General features: G+C 44.7%; 1 protein-coding gene across 1 annotated transcript in view; it reads right to left on the reverse strand.

Annotated features, from left to right (window-relative positions):
• Nucleotides 1–283: 283 nt before the first annotated feature.
• The window catches only part of adamtsl7 (ADAMTS-like 7), a 116,209-nt gene continuing 97,820 nt past the window's right edge, over nt 284–18,672 (reverse strand). The window contains exons 8-17 of the mRNA XM_063188222.1: nt 14,371–14,546; nt 11,433–11,532; nt 8,261–8,491; nt 7,716–7,845; nt 7,019–7,223; nt 4,904–5,077; nt 3,957–4,130; nt 2,924–3,103; nt 2,243–2,387; nt 284–1,446 (exon numbers count right to left, since the gene is read on the reverse strand). Of these exons, the coding sequence (XP_063044292.1) occupies nt 1,289–1,446; nt 2,243–2,387; nt 2,924–3,103; nt 3,957–4,130; nt 4,904–5,077; nt 7,019–7,223; nt 7,716–7,845; nt 8,261–8,491; nt 11,433–11,532; nt 14,371–14,546 (1,673 nt within the window). The 3' untranslated portion in view covers nt 284–1,288. The remainder of the gene's footprint in view (nt 1,447–2,242; nt 2,388–2,923; nt 3,104–3,956; nt 4,131–4,903; nt 5,078–7,018; nt 7,224–7,715; nt 7,846–8,260; nt 8,492–11,432; nt 11,533–14,370; nt 14,547–18,672) is intronic.

Here is an 18,672-nt window from a genome sequence, read left to right on the forward strand (position 1 = left end):
TTGATTTACTGCCCAGAGGCCCTGGTGCCTCGGCTGACCCACGCCTCATAGACAATGGAATCCCTCAAACACTATCCACCCTCCTTTGGCACATCGCTTTACAGGATATGTCCACTATTTGGCTCGTTTAGCCCTTTTTCTGAGTTGTCGTCACTCTGATTTTTGTTGTTTGCTGCTGTCTCTGTTGTTTGGCTGAATTGGATTTTGTTTCACCCTGTCACAACACCATGGACCACTTGGTGAGTTGTACATTTGCACATGCAACAATAGTTTAGGATGGTTTTAAGGACATGCCATCAAGTATATTGAGAAAATCCAGATTAGCCAAATAATGGGAGACAGCAGCACACATCATAAAATCTGTGAAAATAACTATTGCATTGCACACAACTTAGAAGAGGGGGCAAATGTGTTAAATAGTGGAAATATCATTTAAATCCCTCTGACATCACACATGGTTTCCTTCGTCACCCATCATGGTAACATTTGCAGCGGGAGGGTCTTTGGTGAGAAGTGCCTTCTTTGTCATTGTCATTGAACAAGAGTGACCTAGTTAGTGTAAGTACTGTATGTGTCAATTCATAGACAGTAATGGATAAGGTCATAAATAGAAGTGAGTGAAAATGTTTTTCAAAAACAAAATTCTATAACAATGTGTACATTATTTTATACATAGCACCATTACATGAAATTGGTATGCACCAAGCCCTTCCCCATTTTGCATTATGTGTCTGAATAAAGTTTGTCTTGCGATGCCTCTTCTTCAAAGGGTATTAAGGACCAGTGTCATTCCTTGAAGCAACAGTTTAGGGCCGCAACACAGCCCCAGTGTTTTAACCCAAGGTCTCTGAAGTTCACACTCAATTGGCAGACAATGGATTATTCCATAATGGGGCAGGAAAGTGTTGGGTTTGGAAGACCAACAGTTTTCACGAATCCCAAAGGGTAAAGTTTGTACATTCCGTACAGCATCCTTTCACGACAGAAGTTTTCCCCTTGATCGATAGTCTCTTCAAAAGCCAAGGTCAAACATCGGTCTCATGCGATACTCTAGGTCACAGCATTATCCTATCTGAATGGAAAGAGCTCAGTTCCAGGGTAGTGCTTTCCGAGGCCTGTTAATACTGGACACAGGACCCAGTGAGTAGGCTGATGTGGGTCTGGGAGCGATCCACCAGAGGGGCTACTGGAGAAGTAATGCCCAGGGGGGATGAGGTGTAGGGTGTAGGTGGGGTAGATAGGTGGAGTGGAACGTGGTGGTGGTGGTGGTAGTGAAGCCAGCGGGGTGCTATCGACGGCCCCTGAACCCTGAGGACCTGTGGGTGGTGGTGGCGTGTGGCACTCTGGAGCAGGACGCGCAGCAGGCCATCCTGTAGTAGTTGTAGACGCACAGGCGAGCCTGGACCACCACGTTGCAGTTGAAGTATTTGTCCCGACAGTTCTCATCTGGAAGACATTGCACAAGGAGCTCGGCGTCACAGAAAGTAAAGCGTACGCTCTTCTTTTCATGACAGCTGAAGATTAAACTTTAAACATATCTTATGACGTGAGTTTGCTGTGTGTGCATGTCTTGGGTTTCAAAGTCGTCAGTGTTCACCACAAGATTACTAGTATCTTTACTGCCTGATGACTGAAATGCAGCCTAAGTGCAGACTCAGCTAGTCGAGCATGTTGTAAGGTATATCTTATGTCGGTTGTAATTTTTACTGTTGACCCTGGAAATGTCACATTTTTATGAAAATCCCACCAAGTCACAAGGCGTAGCAGTCAGACCAGTCATTGCCTTTAATGGACATCTTGAAAGAAATACCTCTGAAGGATATAATTTCACATCACAGCTCAGTGAACCTGACATTGCAATCTTTATGCCTGGGTGTAAACAAGCATTTGGTTTCAATCTGGACCCTGTTTCTCGACAGTGTCGTTGCTAGCTAGTTAGCAACTTAGTACGTTGCCTATGGGAAATTATATCGCAACCAAGTAAGTTGCTAACTTAGTTAGCGATACACTGTCGAGAAACAGGGTCCTATATTTCCATGCAATATAGCTAGACGGGACTATTTTGACCATGACTTAGCTATTTTCTCTTAAAATTATTTTTTTTTTCTGGCTCTGAGGGTAAGACACATTGTGTCATCTACTGTATTATTACATGTTCTGAACCCAACTGAGAAGTGTCTTACAGTAATACTACAGAAGGACTGATGTATGGAAACGGAGAGCTGTATCTGTAAGTACTTGCCTATCTCTGGGATGCATGGCCCAGGGTTGCACTCCTCCCTGTCTGGAGGCCGTAGGTGATCCTCACAGCCCTCGGTGGACAACATGTCATCTGACAGACACCGCACCTCCCTGATCCGGAAGCCACCTTCACATGTCTTTGAGCACTGCAGGCACACGCACAACATACAATACACACTTACATCGATACTCAGCTATGCCAGCATGCATGTCACTTTATATAACAAAAAACTGTAACAAATTGCAAAATATAACAAAATGTGGGTGTGGGTGCACATTAATTTTACTGAATCTAATCCACCTATTGCAAGTGAAATCTGCACAGCACAATGGATGTCAAGTTCATTGTGCTCATGCATTTTTTCCCTATTTATTATGGTTCTACATACACAAGAGACAAGTCAGAGGGGTGTCGTGCCAGTAACTCCAGTCCTAATGGGTGCGTAGGTTCCCAAATTAATATCCACAGTAGCAAGTAGTGGAACTCGCACACGATAGCCGATGCAATAATTTATTTATTGTTTTACATATACTATACAAGTGCTAAAAGAACTACCCACATGTGCTAAATGTTTTCAGTCACCAGATCTTCCTCAGTGCAAACAGGATACATAAACAACACACATATAACACATGAGCACATTTATACCAATCGGTCAAGTGAAAGGCATTCCAAACTCACCGCACTCCAGTCAGTGTAGTACCACTTAGCTCCGCAGGCTTTGATCTGGCAGCTCTGTTGGCTGAGGGGTTTGTCCAGGGAGGAGCACTCGTACACGGGCATCACTGTGAAGCCGCCATCAGAGCTCATCAGGCACGTCACTTGCCTCTGCTGCGTCCCACGCCCACAGTCCATCGAGCACTACAGGACACAGCAGAGGTGGGATATGGGGAAGAAAGCAGGTTGACAACTTAAAGTGATACTGTCCTATTTTTGGAAATAAGCTTATTTAACACCCCCCCTCAAGTTAAATAATAGGCTTTTACCTTTCTCCTGTTCTTCCAACCGTTTTCTAGTTATGGCAGCGCACATTTCACCTCCAAGCTAACAGTTAACATTGAGTCCTATGAGACCAGTTAGCCGCGAACTGGTCTCATAGGACTCAATGATAACTGCTAGCATGGAGGTAAAATTTGCACTGCCATACCCAGAGAACGGTTGAAAGTGCAGGAGAACCACAAAACCCTATTATGTAACTCAAGGGGAGGTGTAAAATAAGCTTATTTCCAAAAATGGGACGGTATCCCTTTAAGACGAATCAGTGCTTATGTATATAATCAATACATCAGTTTATACTAATACTCAGTTAATTATACTGTACATAGTTCTGATTTTATTTGACAATTATCTCATGAGTTACATTTTCTTTTTTAACAGGCTTGGTTTCTTTGGTTCAACATAGGGGACTTGGGGAAATGGGACTTTAAATCAATCTTAACTTACATATGTAGAGTCAATACACCAGGAGTTTATTGTACATAATTCTCATCTTATTTCAAAATGATCTCACGAGTTACAATCTATTTTGTACATGTTTGGTTTCTTTAGTTCAAGGTAACATTGTCATGGCAAAACAGAAAAAAAAGATTTTGTCAAACCGAGGCCCCCACGCTATGTTTGGTCTTTTTAACTCCACTGTTTCAGGAGATATTAAAATACATTGAATATATTCATTTGAAATCAGGAGTGCATTGGTATGAGAAGCAAACCTCACCTCACTCCAGGGCCCAGTGTACCATTCGATGCGGCTGTCACATGGGCCGTTGTTACACACTTTGGTCTCTTGGGGGCGCTCGGAACCACAGCCTTCGAGGGGCAGACTGCTGATGTGGTTGCTGAGACACAGCACTCCCCGGGTGCGCACACCCATGCCACACTCTGCTGAGCACTGTTGGCAGAGATCAAGTCAGCCCTGTTGTTGCTTTTGGGATCAAATCTGTTACCACATTCAATCTGCACAATGAAATTGATCGAGTCACTTCTGTTCTGTCTGGTCTGGTTCAGTTTTACACACACATGTGTAACTGGATGCTGAAACAGGTTAAGAATCAAACTTAACCTCTCAGTAAGTGAGAAAAACAATACCTTTAGCTACCACTGAAATATACAAATATTTTAATGAGGTGAACACACACTCCTAAGTACAGCAAAGTAAGCTATTTGATGTCAGTAAGAGACACAGCCAATTCATGTAAAGTCAACAAACCCCTTAAAGTAAATGCAGGGTGGTCATGAAGAAGGGGGCCCCTAACCCCTTCAAAAAAGTCTTTGGGCCTCTCCTATTACCCATATAGAAAGGGCCTTCATGAAACCCTGGCCCCATGTAGAGAAGGAAGAGGAGGAGCAGGAGGAGAAGCTGTAGAAGAGGAGGAGAAGGAAGAGGAGGAAAAGGAGGAGGAGGTGGAACAGTAGGAGGAGATGGAAGAAGGGAGGAGAAGCTGGAGAAGTAGAGGAGGAGGAGGTGGAGAAGAAGAGGACAGGAATGACAATGTAAACAAGTCTTTAGAGGAAAATTATTTTCCAATGTTATTTTCCTCAATGACAGGAAGATGAGGTGGAGCGGAGAGAAGAAGGAGGAAGGGAGGATGAGGAAGGCAATGATGAGGAGAGGACAGGAAGAGGAGGTGGAGAGGAGCGAAGGAGGAGGAAGTGACATCATACCCGGCTTCCCCAGTCGGTGAGGAACCAGCTCTTGGCGCAGGCTCCCATGTCGCAGTTCTCCACATCAGCGGGCCGCAGGTTCATGTTGCACTCCTCATCCGACACAATGTCACCCAGGTTACTCAGGCAGTGCACCTCCCGACGCCGCTGGCCCACACCACACGGCACAGAGCACTGCAGCCAGACACAGGGGGACACAGGGAGGGGGGTGGAAATACAGGGGTTTACCACACCATGCCATCAGGGGCGCAACTACAGTATATGCGAAGTATGCCTTGCAGGGGGGCGCCAGAGAGAGGGGGGCACCAAAGAGAGGGCGTTTGAGGGCGCCAAATAATTATTAAGTATCTTTTTAGGGAGGGGGGGCACCAAAATAGTTCTTGAATACCCCCCCCAGAAAAGAGTAGTTGCGCCCCTGCATGCCATGGACATGTAAAAGTACCCACACTAAACTAAACATGGCACAGAGCACTGGGCGCAGACAGAAGCGGTGAAGTATTCATCAGTCAGGCGATGGGCACATACATTAGGAACACTAAACAAGACACAGAGCACTGGACCCAGACACAGAGAGATGCATGTCGCAGTACACATTAGGTCAGGGATGGCCATGGACATACAATAGGACGAAAACACACTTGGCAATTTGGAGTGCTTCAGGCTGATCGGTGGTGCACAGTGTAGAGATTCTCAAACTTGTTTTAAGCAAGGAAATCCGGGGCACTCAAGATGCTACAACGATGGTTGTTTGAATGATAAATGTGCTGGTCTTTGCAGCCTAATAAATGTAATTGCGTGTATTGGATTTCCTTACCTAAGACACAAAGTAGCACCACTAAACAAGGCACAGAACACTGGGCTGAGACACAGGAAGTGGTGTAAGTACAGTACAAGGGTTGACCCCATCAGGCTATGGACCCACACGGCTACTCTGCCAACACTGAACACAGCATAGAGCAAAGATCACAGAGCACTGGATCAAGACAAAGGGAAGGGTTCAGCCCCATGGCCACATGTACTACTGTAGCAACATGGAAAGGTGATGAAAGATGGTGGCAACTTTTTCAGCAATGTTGCTGGGCCTCAACATGACAGGCTGCTTCTGTTCACACAGAAAGATCACCAAAATGTACCAACTACTGAAGCTGGAAAGTGGAGTCACTCTCGCCTAGTGATTCATCATCACCGTTTTTAACTGGGTGCTGAATTCCACATAAAGTGGATGAATAAAAAACTCAAGACAGCACTCTGAGATTTTTTTCTTTTTTTATTTGCCCACACACGTTCCAGGCTTAAACACCCTTCTTCAATGTGAAATGGCTCAAAACATTTGTGGGTAAAAAAAAACAATCCGACAGTGCCATGGTTGTTATTTTATTCAACTACAGGAGGTATAGTACCTGTAAGTTCACCTGATTAAAATCTTGTGCTTAAATGACATCTGTTTGCATCATTGCCTGACAAGTGTGCCGAAGCGGTTGCCAGATGTGTCATCATCATCCTACTGTATAACACACAACAGGAAGAAGTCTGTGCTTCCACAGACATGGCATGCATGCACAGGCACGCAGCCAGCATCACTGGCCAAAGCACTGATAGCTGAGGAGGTGTTGCAATGTTTTAGTATGATATTCTTTGGTGGACTGACTGGTTGTATTCAAGCCGATATGATATTTTATCACAGAATTGTTCAAGGGAAAACAGGGCTTATGCAGGCCATAGCAATGCTGCCTTTTTTGCAGTGTAAAGACGTGAATATGTATCTTTTAATCTATAGTGGCAATGTGAATCTATGAAATGTCCCTAAATGCTCAGCATTTTTTAAGAACTACAATCTCAATACGCCTATTTTATTTTTTTAATACTAAGGGGGGCTTTGGCAAACTTATGATAAGTTTAAGGGGGTTGTCGCTCAAAAAAGGATGAGAACCCACTACTTTAGTGTCTGGTGTGTACAGACGCCAATCATAACCCATGTGTTACAAGCCACGCCTGCTCACGCGGTGTAGTGTAGCCTATGAGGTGCAGTACTGCAGTGGAATGTGTGAAGTAAAGAGTATTTGTAGCAGTAGTACGAAAAGAGGAGCAGTGCTTTGACTGACAGCTGTCACTCACGGGACTCCACTCGGAGCGGATCTGCCACTCACTGCAGATCTTGAGCTGGCAGGTGCTGGTGGTCTCGGGCCGCTCCAGGTGCCGGCAGCGGCTGGTGTGCACGTTGAGTGTGCGGTTGGCGTAGACCTGCCGGCACAGCACCTGCCTATGCTGCATGCCCAGACCGCACGTCTTGCTGCACTCCGACCACTCGCCGATATCCCAGCTGGGTAGAGACAAAAATAATAATCATAATCATCATCATTATCGTAATACATTTTATGTAGCACTTTCCCTGGCACTAAAAAGACGCTTACATTAATACGTATAACACAGACATTATTTACATAAAGCAGAAACACAAACATATATTTATTTTATTTTCAAATACACCATATCAAATGTTATAATGAATCTCAAAACCATTATACCCCCAGCCCTACAGCAGTATGAAGCTTATGAAGCCATCAACTACTGTTCCTCCCTGCATAAGGAGCATAGACAAAACAAATGCATCATCGACTGTATCTAAAGCAGGTCCATGCATACTCTACGTGAGGCAGTGAAACATTATTGATATGTTGATTTCTCCTCAACGGTGTTCAGAGTAGTTTCAACAATCATTTAACCATGTTTTACAAATTAACAAAACTGCTATCTGTTTGCTGTGTTAACGTTGGAGCGGTAGGCAAGTGGAAATGAAATAAGTGGTCCTCACAAGGCTGGGCAGGGTTCTGTGTTGCAGGGCTCCTCATGAATGCTGGGCTTGGCGGCCCGGTCACACAGAGCTTCTGATACCTGAGCATGGCTCACTCTGTGGACACAGCTGAACACAGTATACCTGCTGCCTGCGGAGAGGAGAAGAGGAACCGTTACTGGCACACCAACTGTAAGCCCTCTCTGATGCACAATTGTAGAACATGCTTCTAAAAACCCAGTGGAGATTTTTAAGGTAAGCCTTGCAAATGCATGATACATTTCATGGTAGATATATCCACATGAAAGTTATTGTCTTTTGAACCGGTAAGTAACTTTCGATAAAAACTCTGTCTACAGTGATGTTAAAGTAATGTAATGCAATTTAGTGTATTGTATGAATGAATGAATGAATGAATGAATGAATGAATGAATGAATGAATGAATGAATGAATGAAACCTTGAATAAAAGTCTTGCATTCAGCTAAACAACACTAAGACATAGGGTACAGACTAGCACAACACTATATGTAACACAAGCAACAAAACCATGGCTGCCATTCCAACCTTTTCCACAGGTGGCACTGCAGTCCGAGGCGCCGGTGAGTTTCCAGTTGTATTCCCGCTGGCGTCGCGGAGGAGGCTGTGGCTGTGGCTGAGGCTGCGGTACCTGGTTGTCAGGCACCTGGGAAGGATAGCTGCCTCCCTGGGAAGGGTAGCCACCACCGCCATGGGAACCCTGGCCGTGGCTGGAGCCCCCATAGTGATCCGTCACACTCTGCCCATTAACCGTGTTTCCTGAATAGGAGAGAGACCCGCACACATACACATACACATACACACACACACACACACACAAACACACATACACATACACATACACACACACACACACACACAAACACACACACACATGCACACAGTTACGATAGGCTTAGGTCACATGAGAGGGAGTTTCAGTGTTTTGTAGACTGGGCCGGGGCCGTAGAGTAATACACAGAAACACGCACATACACATACACACACACACAGACACACACATATGAAGGGGGGTCGACCAAGACTGGCTCCATTTGACTGAAATTGAGCCTCTGAGACGCTGTAAACGTGTCTCACTGCAGAGAGCACACAGGGGCTCTGTGTACGTCTCCGTGGACCGAGATTTTTTTAAGTCTGCGTTTCCTGCATCATTGAAGCCGATTGTCCTAACAGATATAATTCTCATTTCCCTACATTCAAACAAGACAGAGCATGTCGGATTAAATATGCTTAGCGCCGACTCACACACGAACCAACACACGCACGCAACACACTCGTGCTCTCATATTTCCAGAACTTGGGCAGGTCAGCTGTGGGGGAAACATTCCCTTAGCAGTCAGACATCTACAGAGAACAGTGGGAGCAAGCGTGAGGGGTGTGGACAAGGCTAGGAGGTGAAATAGAAGGGTCTGTGTTCCGCTCCCAGCTGGAGCACAGAGCCTTGCAGTAGCCGTCAGCCTACAGAATGCAGAATTACATGACAGTATAGCCTACCAATGAAGCATGGGGAATTGAAGAGGTAGGGTAGTAACTGGAGTATGTACGGGACATTCACACCATAGCGTACGGCACATTTATCACATTTGAGGTTTGAGCTTTGTTTCTAGTACATGGGAGCATTCTAAAGATTATGATTTAATAAAAGCACACTGAAGCACACGTAATGTACATCTCCTTTCTCATCAGGACTCTTTTTAGTAGCAGTCAGTAGGCCTACTAATGTTGCAAGTTCTGGTTGAAAACTGACTCCAGCACAGGCACACATTTTGCACAGGTTGCAGGATTGAGCACTGTGACATCAAGTTTCCGACTTCTCTGAGCCGTGCTGGTGCCAGATTTGACTTTCAGTTGAGAAAAAGTGGAGGGCAGCCCACAACTGGACCGCAAGTCATCGAATCTGACAGTTAACATGCAGCACTGTGTGGGAATGATGCATGGCAGACATAACATCCTGTACTGTGTTGGTGATGAAAGTACAGTGTATAGCCCTAGAACAACACACTGAAACTAACAGTAAGCAAGGGTCATTGCAAAGTAGACTACACCAGTTTAGCAATAAGGCTAGCCTACACTGAGAAAGGTACAGCAAGTATAAGAAATTAGGCAATAATATATGTTTAATATATAATATATAACATAATGTCTTATATTAAGACATTGAGGGTCTGCTGATGTATACACACTATATTACCAAAAGCATTTACTAACCGTCAAAATGTTCTGAATCAGGTATCTTAATCACTTGGGCTGGCTACAGATGTATGAAATCAAGCACCTAGTCATGCACACTGTTCTACAAAAACATTTGTGAAAGAAAGGGCCGCTCTAAGGAGCTATGTGGAACAATGTGGAACTATAATAGGATGTCACGTGTAACAAATCCAGTCATGAAATTTCCTCGCTCTTAAATATTCCAGTCAACTGTTAAAGGGACACGGCAGGAAATGGACAAAAAAGGTACGGCAACAATGCTGCTCATTGAAACTGGGTTGCCTATTGCCAAATTTGAAATTTTCATGAAAGTTATCTAAGTAATAAACTATATTTTCTAGTATGGCCCAAGTAGAGTCAGTTTTACAGCTAAAAATGGCTATTTCTGGAAATTCAAAATGGCGGACGATGGAGAAGAATTTTTCCAGTCATAATGAACACTTTGAATTTGATGGTGGTGGTAAATATTCATGTGTTTAGAGGTAGGGTGCGCACATCCACAAGTAGTTGTCCAGGTGCCAGACAAAAGGTAGTAGGTAGTGTGATGAAGCGGTCTGCACACTGTGAATTAACTCCAAAAATACTTTATTTCATTTAAACATACGGCAACATTTCGATCCAACAGAGGGATCTTCCTCAGGCAATGTAAATATTCCTGAAAAAGGTAACATTAGTGAATGGGTAGCATGGATTCTGGAAATAAACAACAAAAAATCCTGCACAGTGTCCCTTTAAGAAAATGAAAGTGTTTGGGAACAACAGCAACAAAGTGGTAGGCAATGGAGAGGGGTCAGCGGATGGTGAGGTCCATAGTGCATAGAGGTCACCAACATTTTGCACAGTCAATTGCTACAGTGCTCCAAATTTCATGCGACCTTCAGATTATCTCAAGTACAGTGGGTTTCCATGACTAAGCAGCTGCATCCAAGCCATACATCACCAAGTGCAATGCAAAGCATCAGATTCAGTGGTGTAAAGCATGCCACCACTGGACTCTAGAGCAATGGAGACGCGTTCTCTAAAGTGATGAATCACTCTTTCCATCTGGAAATCTGATGGATGAGTCTGAGTTTGAAGGTTGCCAGGAAAACGGCACATTTCCGACAGCACTTGCTGTGGGGATGTTTTTCAGGATTTGGGCATGGCCGCTTAGTTCCAGTGAAAGGAACTTTGAATGCTTCAGGATACCAAAACATTTTGGACAGTTCCATACTCCCAACCTTGTGGAAGTAGTTTGGAGCGGGCCCCTTCCTCTTCCAATATGACTGCACCAGAGGCATGGATGACAGGGTCTGGTGTGAATGAACTTGAATGGCCTGAACTGAGTCCTGAACTTGATAGAACACTTTTGGGATACATACTTTTGGTAATATGGTGTATGTGCTGTAAAGAACAGATAGCCTACAGTTGGAATACAGCACAGTTTAGCATGTAGTCTTTCGCCCGAAGTCTGGGACACTGAAAGAGCCATTCAGCTTTCAGCACTAACCTTCAGCACTGCTGTCTGTGGGGAGGTGGGGGCCGCCATTGTTGTCCAGGGGGAGGATGAACTCGTAGTGAACGCCAGGGTTCGGCTGCTGATAGATCATCTGAGAGTACACAAGCAGAGAGAAAATGAGGTAGATGGAAAGACAGAAAGAGAGAGAGAAGGGTTGGAGAGCATGGGCGTTTTTAGACAGGGGCCAGGGTGGGCCTGGGCCCCTGTAGGATTGGTCCAGGCCCCCCCTAGGGCCCCTGCGCCAGCCAATAATAAAAATAATAATACAAAAATGCATTGACGGATTCCAAGTGCAACACACAAAGGAAGGGACTAGGAGGGTCAGTTGTGCAGGCACAGGCACAGAGGGGGTACAGAATTGGGTCCTAGTGACATAACACATGTTGGGTAGGGGGGCCTTCGTCAATATTTTGCCCCCAGGCTCGGATGAGGTTCTGCCACTGGCCCTGCACGCACTCCACCCGATTCGCGAGATGTTCCACCTGCTGCAAGCAGCGACCTGCAGACTTGTGAGCTAGAACTTCTTCATTTTTGGAGCTATCATCGCTGGACTTAAATGGAGTTGGATAACATGCTGAAGTGAGGAAACAATTAATTTCCTTAAGTTTCTGTAGGTGAGGAATAAGCCGGTTTTAAACGGAATGGTGGCATGCATTCGGTTTGGGCACTTAGGCTATTGTATGTGGCTGAGTTAAAAGGCAATTCTATGTGGTGCTATTTTATTAATTATTAACAGTTCTCAGATTCATAACGGTATTTAATTGCCATCCCAACTGTGTGTGCTGCAGCAATGCTATTAAGGCTGCTTATGAGTTTTGTCATAGGCTAACGTAGCCTAGCTTACAAATGCAATGGACAGACAACATTGCTACATTGCTGTTTGAAATGATTTGGGAGCAAAATAGGAGCGAAATGCATCGCCATATGACACAAACCACCGGACAAAATACCTTCTACGTTGGATTTGGTCTTTAATTCAAAGGAAATATTCACACAATGTCAGTAAATCCATTTGTTTTCCGTGTCTTCAGTCTGTTTCGTTTCTGTTCCCACTATTCTGTCGCTACTAGTCAAGCGCAAGCAACAGGACGCCGGACCTAGGAACCAGTGTTGCCAGGTGTAGAACGTGAAATAAGCAACTAGTGTTGCCAGGTGTAAGAGAAATAAGCTGTTTTGGGCTGGCTTAGAAAAAAAGCCCAAAACAGCTGCCAGAGAAATTAGCAGCTGCTTATAATCATTTAACCCTTCTTCCTTGAAAGATCTACTACTGGGACTGAATGCCCCGTGGTGGAGATTTTAGGCTATTTTATGCAATGCTGCATTTTCTCTTATTTGAGACTTTGTTGGATAGGGAAATATAAACTGTTAATTATAAAAATATTATTGAAATGAAAAAGTGATAAAATAGAAATGGAGATTAATTTAAATTCATGATTTTATCTCAGTCTTTTCGTTAGAAAGGTTTGGGGGAAAATCGCCACTTATATATTTTTTAAAAAATGTGCAGATCCAATTGTCATCAAGAAAACTGTGATACACATTTTTTTTTCAAAACCGCCCATCCCTATTTTGTATGTTCTTGCCATTATATTTTTTCCATAATAATAATAATTGGTATAGCACATGTCAAACAATGCATGCAGCTCATTGTGATTTAACAGTTAGATTAAATATGAAATTGGTAAGTTGGTTAACCCATTGATGCCAAATACTGTGCCAAATACTATCATTGACCGTAGTGCCAGGAGCTGCATAATGAAATTCAACATTTTTGTAAATGAAGAAAGTTTGTATGTTAGAGCTGAATGAATGGGTGATAATGCAAAATGAAGCAGCTTTTAATTCAATTAATTACATGCTTAGTATGTGCTTCCGATGCTGAAGCATGTGTTTTTGCAGGGTTTTTAGGCAACACTGGGTTTAGAAATAGGCCGATATTTTGGCAAAAGTATGGTCGAAGAATACAAGGTACATGGGCCCCCCTCAAAACATGTGGGCCCCTGTCAGGCCCCTGTGGTAATTTTGGGCTAAAAACGCCACTGAGAGAGAGAGAGAGAGAGAGAGAGAGAGAGAGAGAGAGAGACAGAGAGACAGAGAGAGACAGAGAGAGACAGAGAGAGACAGAGACAAGAGGAGAAGGAGAGCATGAGGGGTGGAGAGAGATGAGCGACAAAGGAGAGGATTCTCACAGTAACTCAAAAAGATAGAAAGTTAGAGTCACTCTCAATGGGGTTGGAGCAGAGGGATAGTTTGGGATGTGGGTGTGGGGGTAGTCGAGGTGAGGGAAACAGATGCACCCGAGCACAGAGCAGTGCACAGGCCAAACAGAGTGACGACAAGCACACGGCAGGCAGTAAATGGGATGGGTGGGAGTCTGGTGTTTTGTCGAAATGGACTGCTTCACTGAGATGAGCTACTCATAGACTGTTAATGTAGCTCTAACCTAGCTCTAATAGACTGTTAATGTCCTAGGGGGTGCAACTGTAGTGCGCTGTGATGGTAGCTCAGCTCGACGGGTAGCTCATATCGACAAGAAACCAGAGAGGGGCGAAGCAAGGCTGTGTTAGCATGGGTGATCAGTTTTGAGCAACCTGGATTCAGATGCTACAACCCAGTGCCACATATTCCAAATGACCTGGTTTGTCCAACAATACTGTACGTATGTGGCACTGGATTGTAGGCTCTGAATCCAGGGTGCCTATCAAGGTGGTTGATCCATGGCCCAGACGTGGCTCTATTTGGATGGGCACTGGACTGCTACGTGGGCTACCTGAGTTCGATTCCCGGCCTGGGTCATTTCCCAATTCTTCCCCGTCTCTCTCTCAGCTCGCTTCCTGTCTCTCCTCCACTGTCCTATCTAAAGAATAATAAAATCCCCAAAAGATATTTTACTGTAATAAAAGGTGGTTGATCCATCCATATAACTCACAAAGACATCCAGGATTTCGTTGGTGGGGCCCTCGGCCAAGAAGGATTCGCCCGCGGTGCTGCTGATCTCGTTGGGCCTGCGGTAGGTGAACATGGTGCCCACCCCCTCATACTTGCCGGGCCGGTCGATGGCCCAGTTGCCATTGATGATGGAACGCCCTGATCGGGTCCGCAGAGCTGGAGACAAACACACACACGCGTACACACAAGAAGGGCATAAGAAATAGACATGAACACACGAACACACACACCACCTGTAACATAATACTACAGCTGACAGTCCATGGAAAGCCACCCAGGAATAAAAGTGGCAGAATTTCTTTGATGAGATATGAATCCGCATACATTTTTTCTGCAAGTGTAGGCTCAACACAAATCTTTTGGTTGCATGTCTCTTCCAGCAATGCTAGATGTTTTTCTACGTCTCAAATGGGCAATTTGGACCAGCTCATGTATTACTGGCAATTTGTGGTCAACATCTGCAACGGTTTATAACTGGAATAAATCGCATCATCCGTAGATATGGTACCAATAAAAAAATAATCCCAATAATAAATGGACTCATCACTCAGCGCTTCGCATAAGCGCACACTGATAGTGTTACTACTGTAAAATAACCATAATCACTTCACCAGTTGCCTAAAAGAAAACTTTGACGCGGTGGCATCAGCTTTTCAGCTGTGGCAAACGTAAATTACACTCAGGGGGAATTAGCGTGGGTCTGTGTGCCATCTTGCGCAAAGCCGTACGGCTGGCTGGAAGGAATAGGGGACACGGCTCATAATTTAAGGATTTCTCCTCGAGAGCTGCCACAGCTTTGGCGTGAGCCCGTCCCAGCGCCCCTCACCAGAGATGGGACTTATGGTTCTTTGGCAGGATCTGGATCTGAGTGGCTCGATCCTTTCAAAGAGCAGTTCAAAAGAGATCAGCAGGCTGATTTTAAATACTGTACTGTACTAATTCAGAGTTAAGAAGACAGCATTAGAAAAAGAAGCTCCTTTGATTCATTATCCTCCTCCTTCTAAATCAGGGGTGGAGAACCTTTTCGAATCGGGGGGCCACTTCAAATTCCTCCAAGGGCCCTAAATATCCTCCAAGGGCTGTACTATGAAAACACAACAGGATTTACCCCTGTTCTTTAGGCCTATATTAAAGGCAGTCACATTTACAACAGATCCCACCTTCTCCAGGTCCCCTGAAATATGACTTCATTGTATCGCAAATGTAATGTCTGAGATTCCTTTACAAAACATGTCATATTTCACGTGAAGCTGCATAACATTAAAATTATATCGGGGGCCAGATAATACACATAGGTTCCCCACCCCTGTTCAAAATACTGTCCCTGCTGTCCTTTTAAAAAAAATTGGCTACTTACATGTTCAAAGCAAACGTGAAAAAAAACAACAGAAAAGGGCGGCTCCTCAACTGTGCTCGATTGTCATCGTTCACATCTAGGAGCCGTTCAAAAAGAATCACTTTGTTCACGACCAGTACACCACTATTCCTCACATCTCTCACATTCCCCAGAGCTGCTGCAGGCTCCTAGCCTTAGGGCTTGTGAGGGAGCCGCAACTCTAAGCCGGCATAAGCCTGATGTTATTTACACAGCAGACGGGTGCAAACCCCAAGCTATAATTACTCGAACCCGCAACACACAGAGTAATAGCACGGGATTAAGAGACCCTGCTCCACAAGCATTCCTGCTTTGGCCGGCCGCGCACTGAGGTGTTCTCTCTGTTGATGGTGGTAGGGATGTGTGTGTGCATGCGTGCATGAGTGTGTGTGTGTGTGTGTGTGTGTGTGTGTGTGTGTGTGTGTGTGTGTGTGTGTGTGTGTGTGTGTGTGTGTGTGTGTGTGTGTGTGCGTCCACGCGCGTGTTTGCGTATGTGTGTGTATAAATGTGTGTACTTGTGTGGGGAGTCAAAGAGTGGGTCTGTGTGTGTGCATGTGTGTATGCGTGTGCTGTGGGTGTGCATGCAGTGTATAGGTCTACATGTGAGCATGTGCAAGTGTAGAGGGTTAACACTGAGACCAAAATTGGCAACCAGATTTGAACTGCAGTGCTGTAGTGGAGTTGGGCTGATGTAACCCAAGTCGCACTGTGTCGCTCTTTGAACACAACCCACACACACCAGCAGGGAGTCCCAGGCATGCAGCTATGCTTATTAAATGAGAAGCAAGCCAGGCTCTGGGCATATGTCATACAGACAGTTATTAGCCGAGAAACAAGTCTCGGCTCTGGACATATGCTGTACACATCTTTGTAGAGGAGAAAAAACGCGTACTGTAGGTTTGGGCATATGCTGTACAGCTCTTTGCAGAGGAGAAAAAAAGTCTAGGTTTGGGGTTATATTGAGCACCTCTGTTTGAAAGTTTGGGCACATGTTGTGCTTTCATTAAATAAAGAGTGAGTCTGTGCATATGCCATGCATTTACAAAATGAGGAGCTAGATCTGGGCATGTGTTGCACACATACTGTATTAAATGAGAAGCGTGTCTAGGTCTGGCTATACAGTACGTCGTATGTACATGCATGAATGGGCATATGTCGTACAGTGTTTGTGGTCAAGGAAAGACTAGGAGAAGGAAATGAAATGGCTGTGACACACACACACACACACACACACACACACACACACACACACACACACACACACACACACACACACACACACACACACACACACACACACACACACATCCTCCATTATGCCAATTCCTTCCTGTTTCCCAAATGAGATCAGTCTCCTACATCTCCGGCATGTGTCTCATAAATGTTTTATATCATACAGGATACCGGGGACCAATGTGACGCGTGTAGCAACCCAATGTAAGTAGGCGGCTGGATGTGAGTGCCCGGATATCCGCCCGAGTATTTGCATGCATTTGCATTCATTTCCACCACCTGGAATGCTTTGCGGTACGCGAGTCCCTTCTATAATATGACTGTAGCCTACCGTAACAACTCCCTTTTTTCATATCCAATACTTGCACATTAAGAGTGACAATTCCATCATGGATGTTTAAACGATATGTGCGAATGCAGTCATGTTGAATTTAGGGTGGCCAAACCATGCCATGTCATGAAGAACGTGCATCATTATTTAAACAGCTCGTGTAAACGGTTATCCTGAGTGCCCGTGTCTTTTTGGAGATCGGAGGCTTGATTAGCAATGGGAGAGAAATTAGTTGTGCGTGCGCACACGTCTGCACAATAGGCTGTCCACCGGACACGAAGTTACTGGCTCCAATATTTCAGCGTCCCGCTTGATTCTGTACTGACACTTTTAAGTTTACGTAGCACAATCAAATGTGCCTAGTTTCACGTGTTCTTGGCATCAATCTGCACAATAGGCCTATGCGGCATAACTTTTCGAGGGCTACATTTAGACCGGGTAAAGTATCGAGCATGGTCTGTCCCTTCAATAATATTAAGAGTGTCCCGTAACAACTCGGTCTCGGCCCCCGCCGCAAGTATCCTCCACCACGAAGGTCCTCTGATGTTGTGACCGTTTTAGGATATTTTCATATAATACAGAAATAAGAGCGTGCGCGCGCGCCTCTGACTGTATCTAGACACGGAGGGAGAATGGCTCCAATATTTATATTCAGCGCCCAGTTTAATTCTGCACTGACACTTTTAAATGTTATGCCCAGATATTCTTTTAACTTGTTGGATATCCTGATATTATGTTTCACTAATGTAAGGAGTAAAACTCAGAAACTTCCCGGGTGCTAGCTACATTTAGACTGGGTAAACTCGTGACTTTAATGCCTTCCGAAACGGGCTATTCCAGTGTCTATTTTAGACTATAGCCTAGCCTTGTGCAAAACTTTTTATTTAACATTGCGAATGGGCAGGATGATTTGCTTAGACACGCACGTGCTTCAGAGCAGCTAGAACTGTGCAAGGTGACTGCTGCAGTTTTCAGCTCAGTCCTCCTGGATAATAAACACAAAATAATGCCGACGAGAAAGTAACGCCGTTATCTTTTGATGAATTCCCTTTGGGTGCCCGGTTGAGACAGTTTAATTTTCACACCCAAATCAATTCGGTTTTAAGTTATAATTTCATTGTATACTTTTTTATTATTATTTTGATGTCACAGGGTCTATTCCTTTGATTGGGAGATCAAGGAACTTTCTGGTGTCGCCGAAGCGGCGATGTGCGGTGGGCTCTTTACGCACGGCACCTATGTCCCTCCTTCAGTCAGACTCAAATCGGACCGAAATCAAGTAGCTGAGGTTAAACTGTCGTAAATACACGACCGAACGCGAGTAGCTGAGGTAAAATAGACGT

Source organism: Engraulis encrasicolus, chromosome 22, assembly GCF_034702125.1.
Source record: "Engraulis encrasicolus isolate BLACKSEA-1 chromosome 22, IST_EnEncr_1.0, whole genome shotgun sequence".
Lineage (NCBI taxonomy): Eukaryota > Metazoa > Chordata > Actinopteri > Clupeiformes > Engraulidae > Engraulis > Engraulis encrasicolus.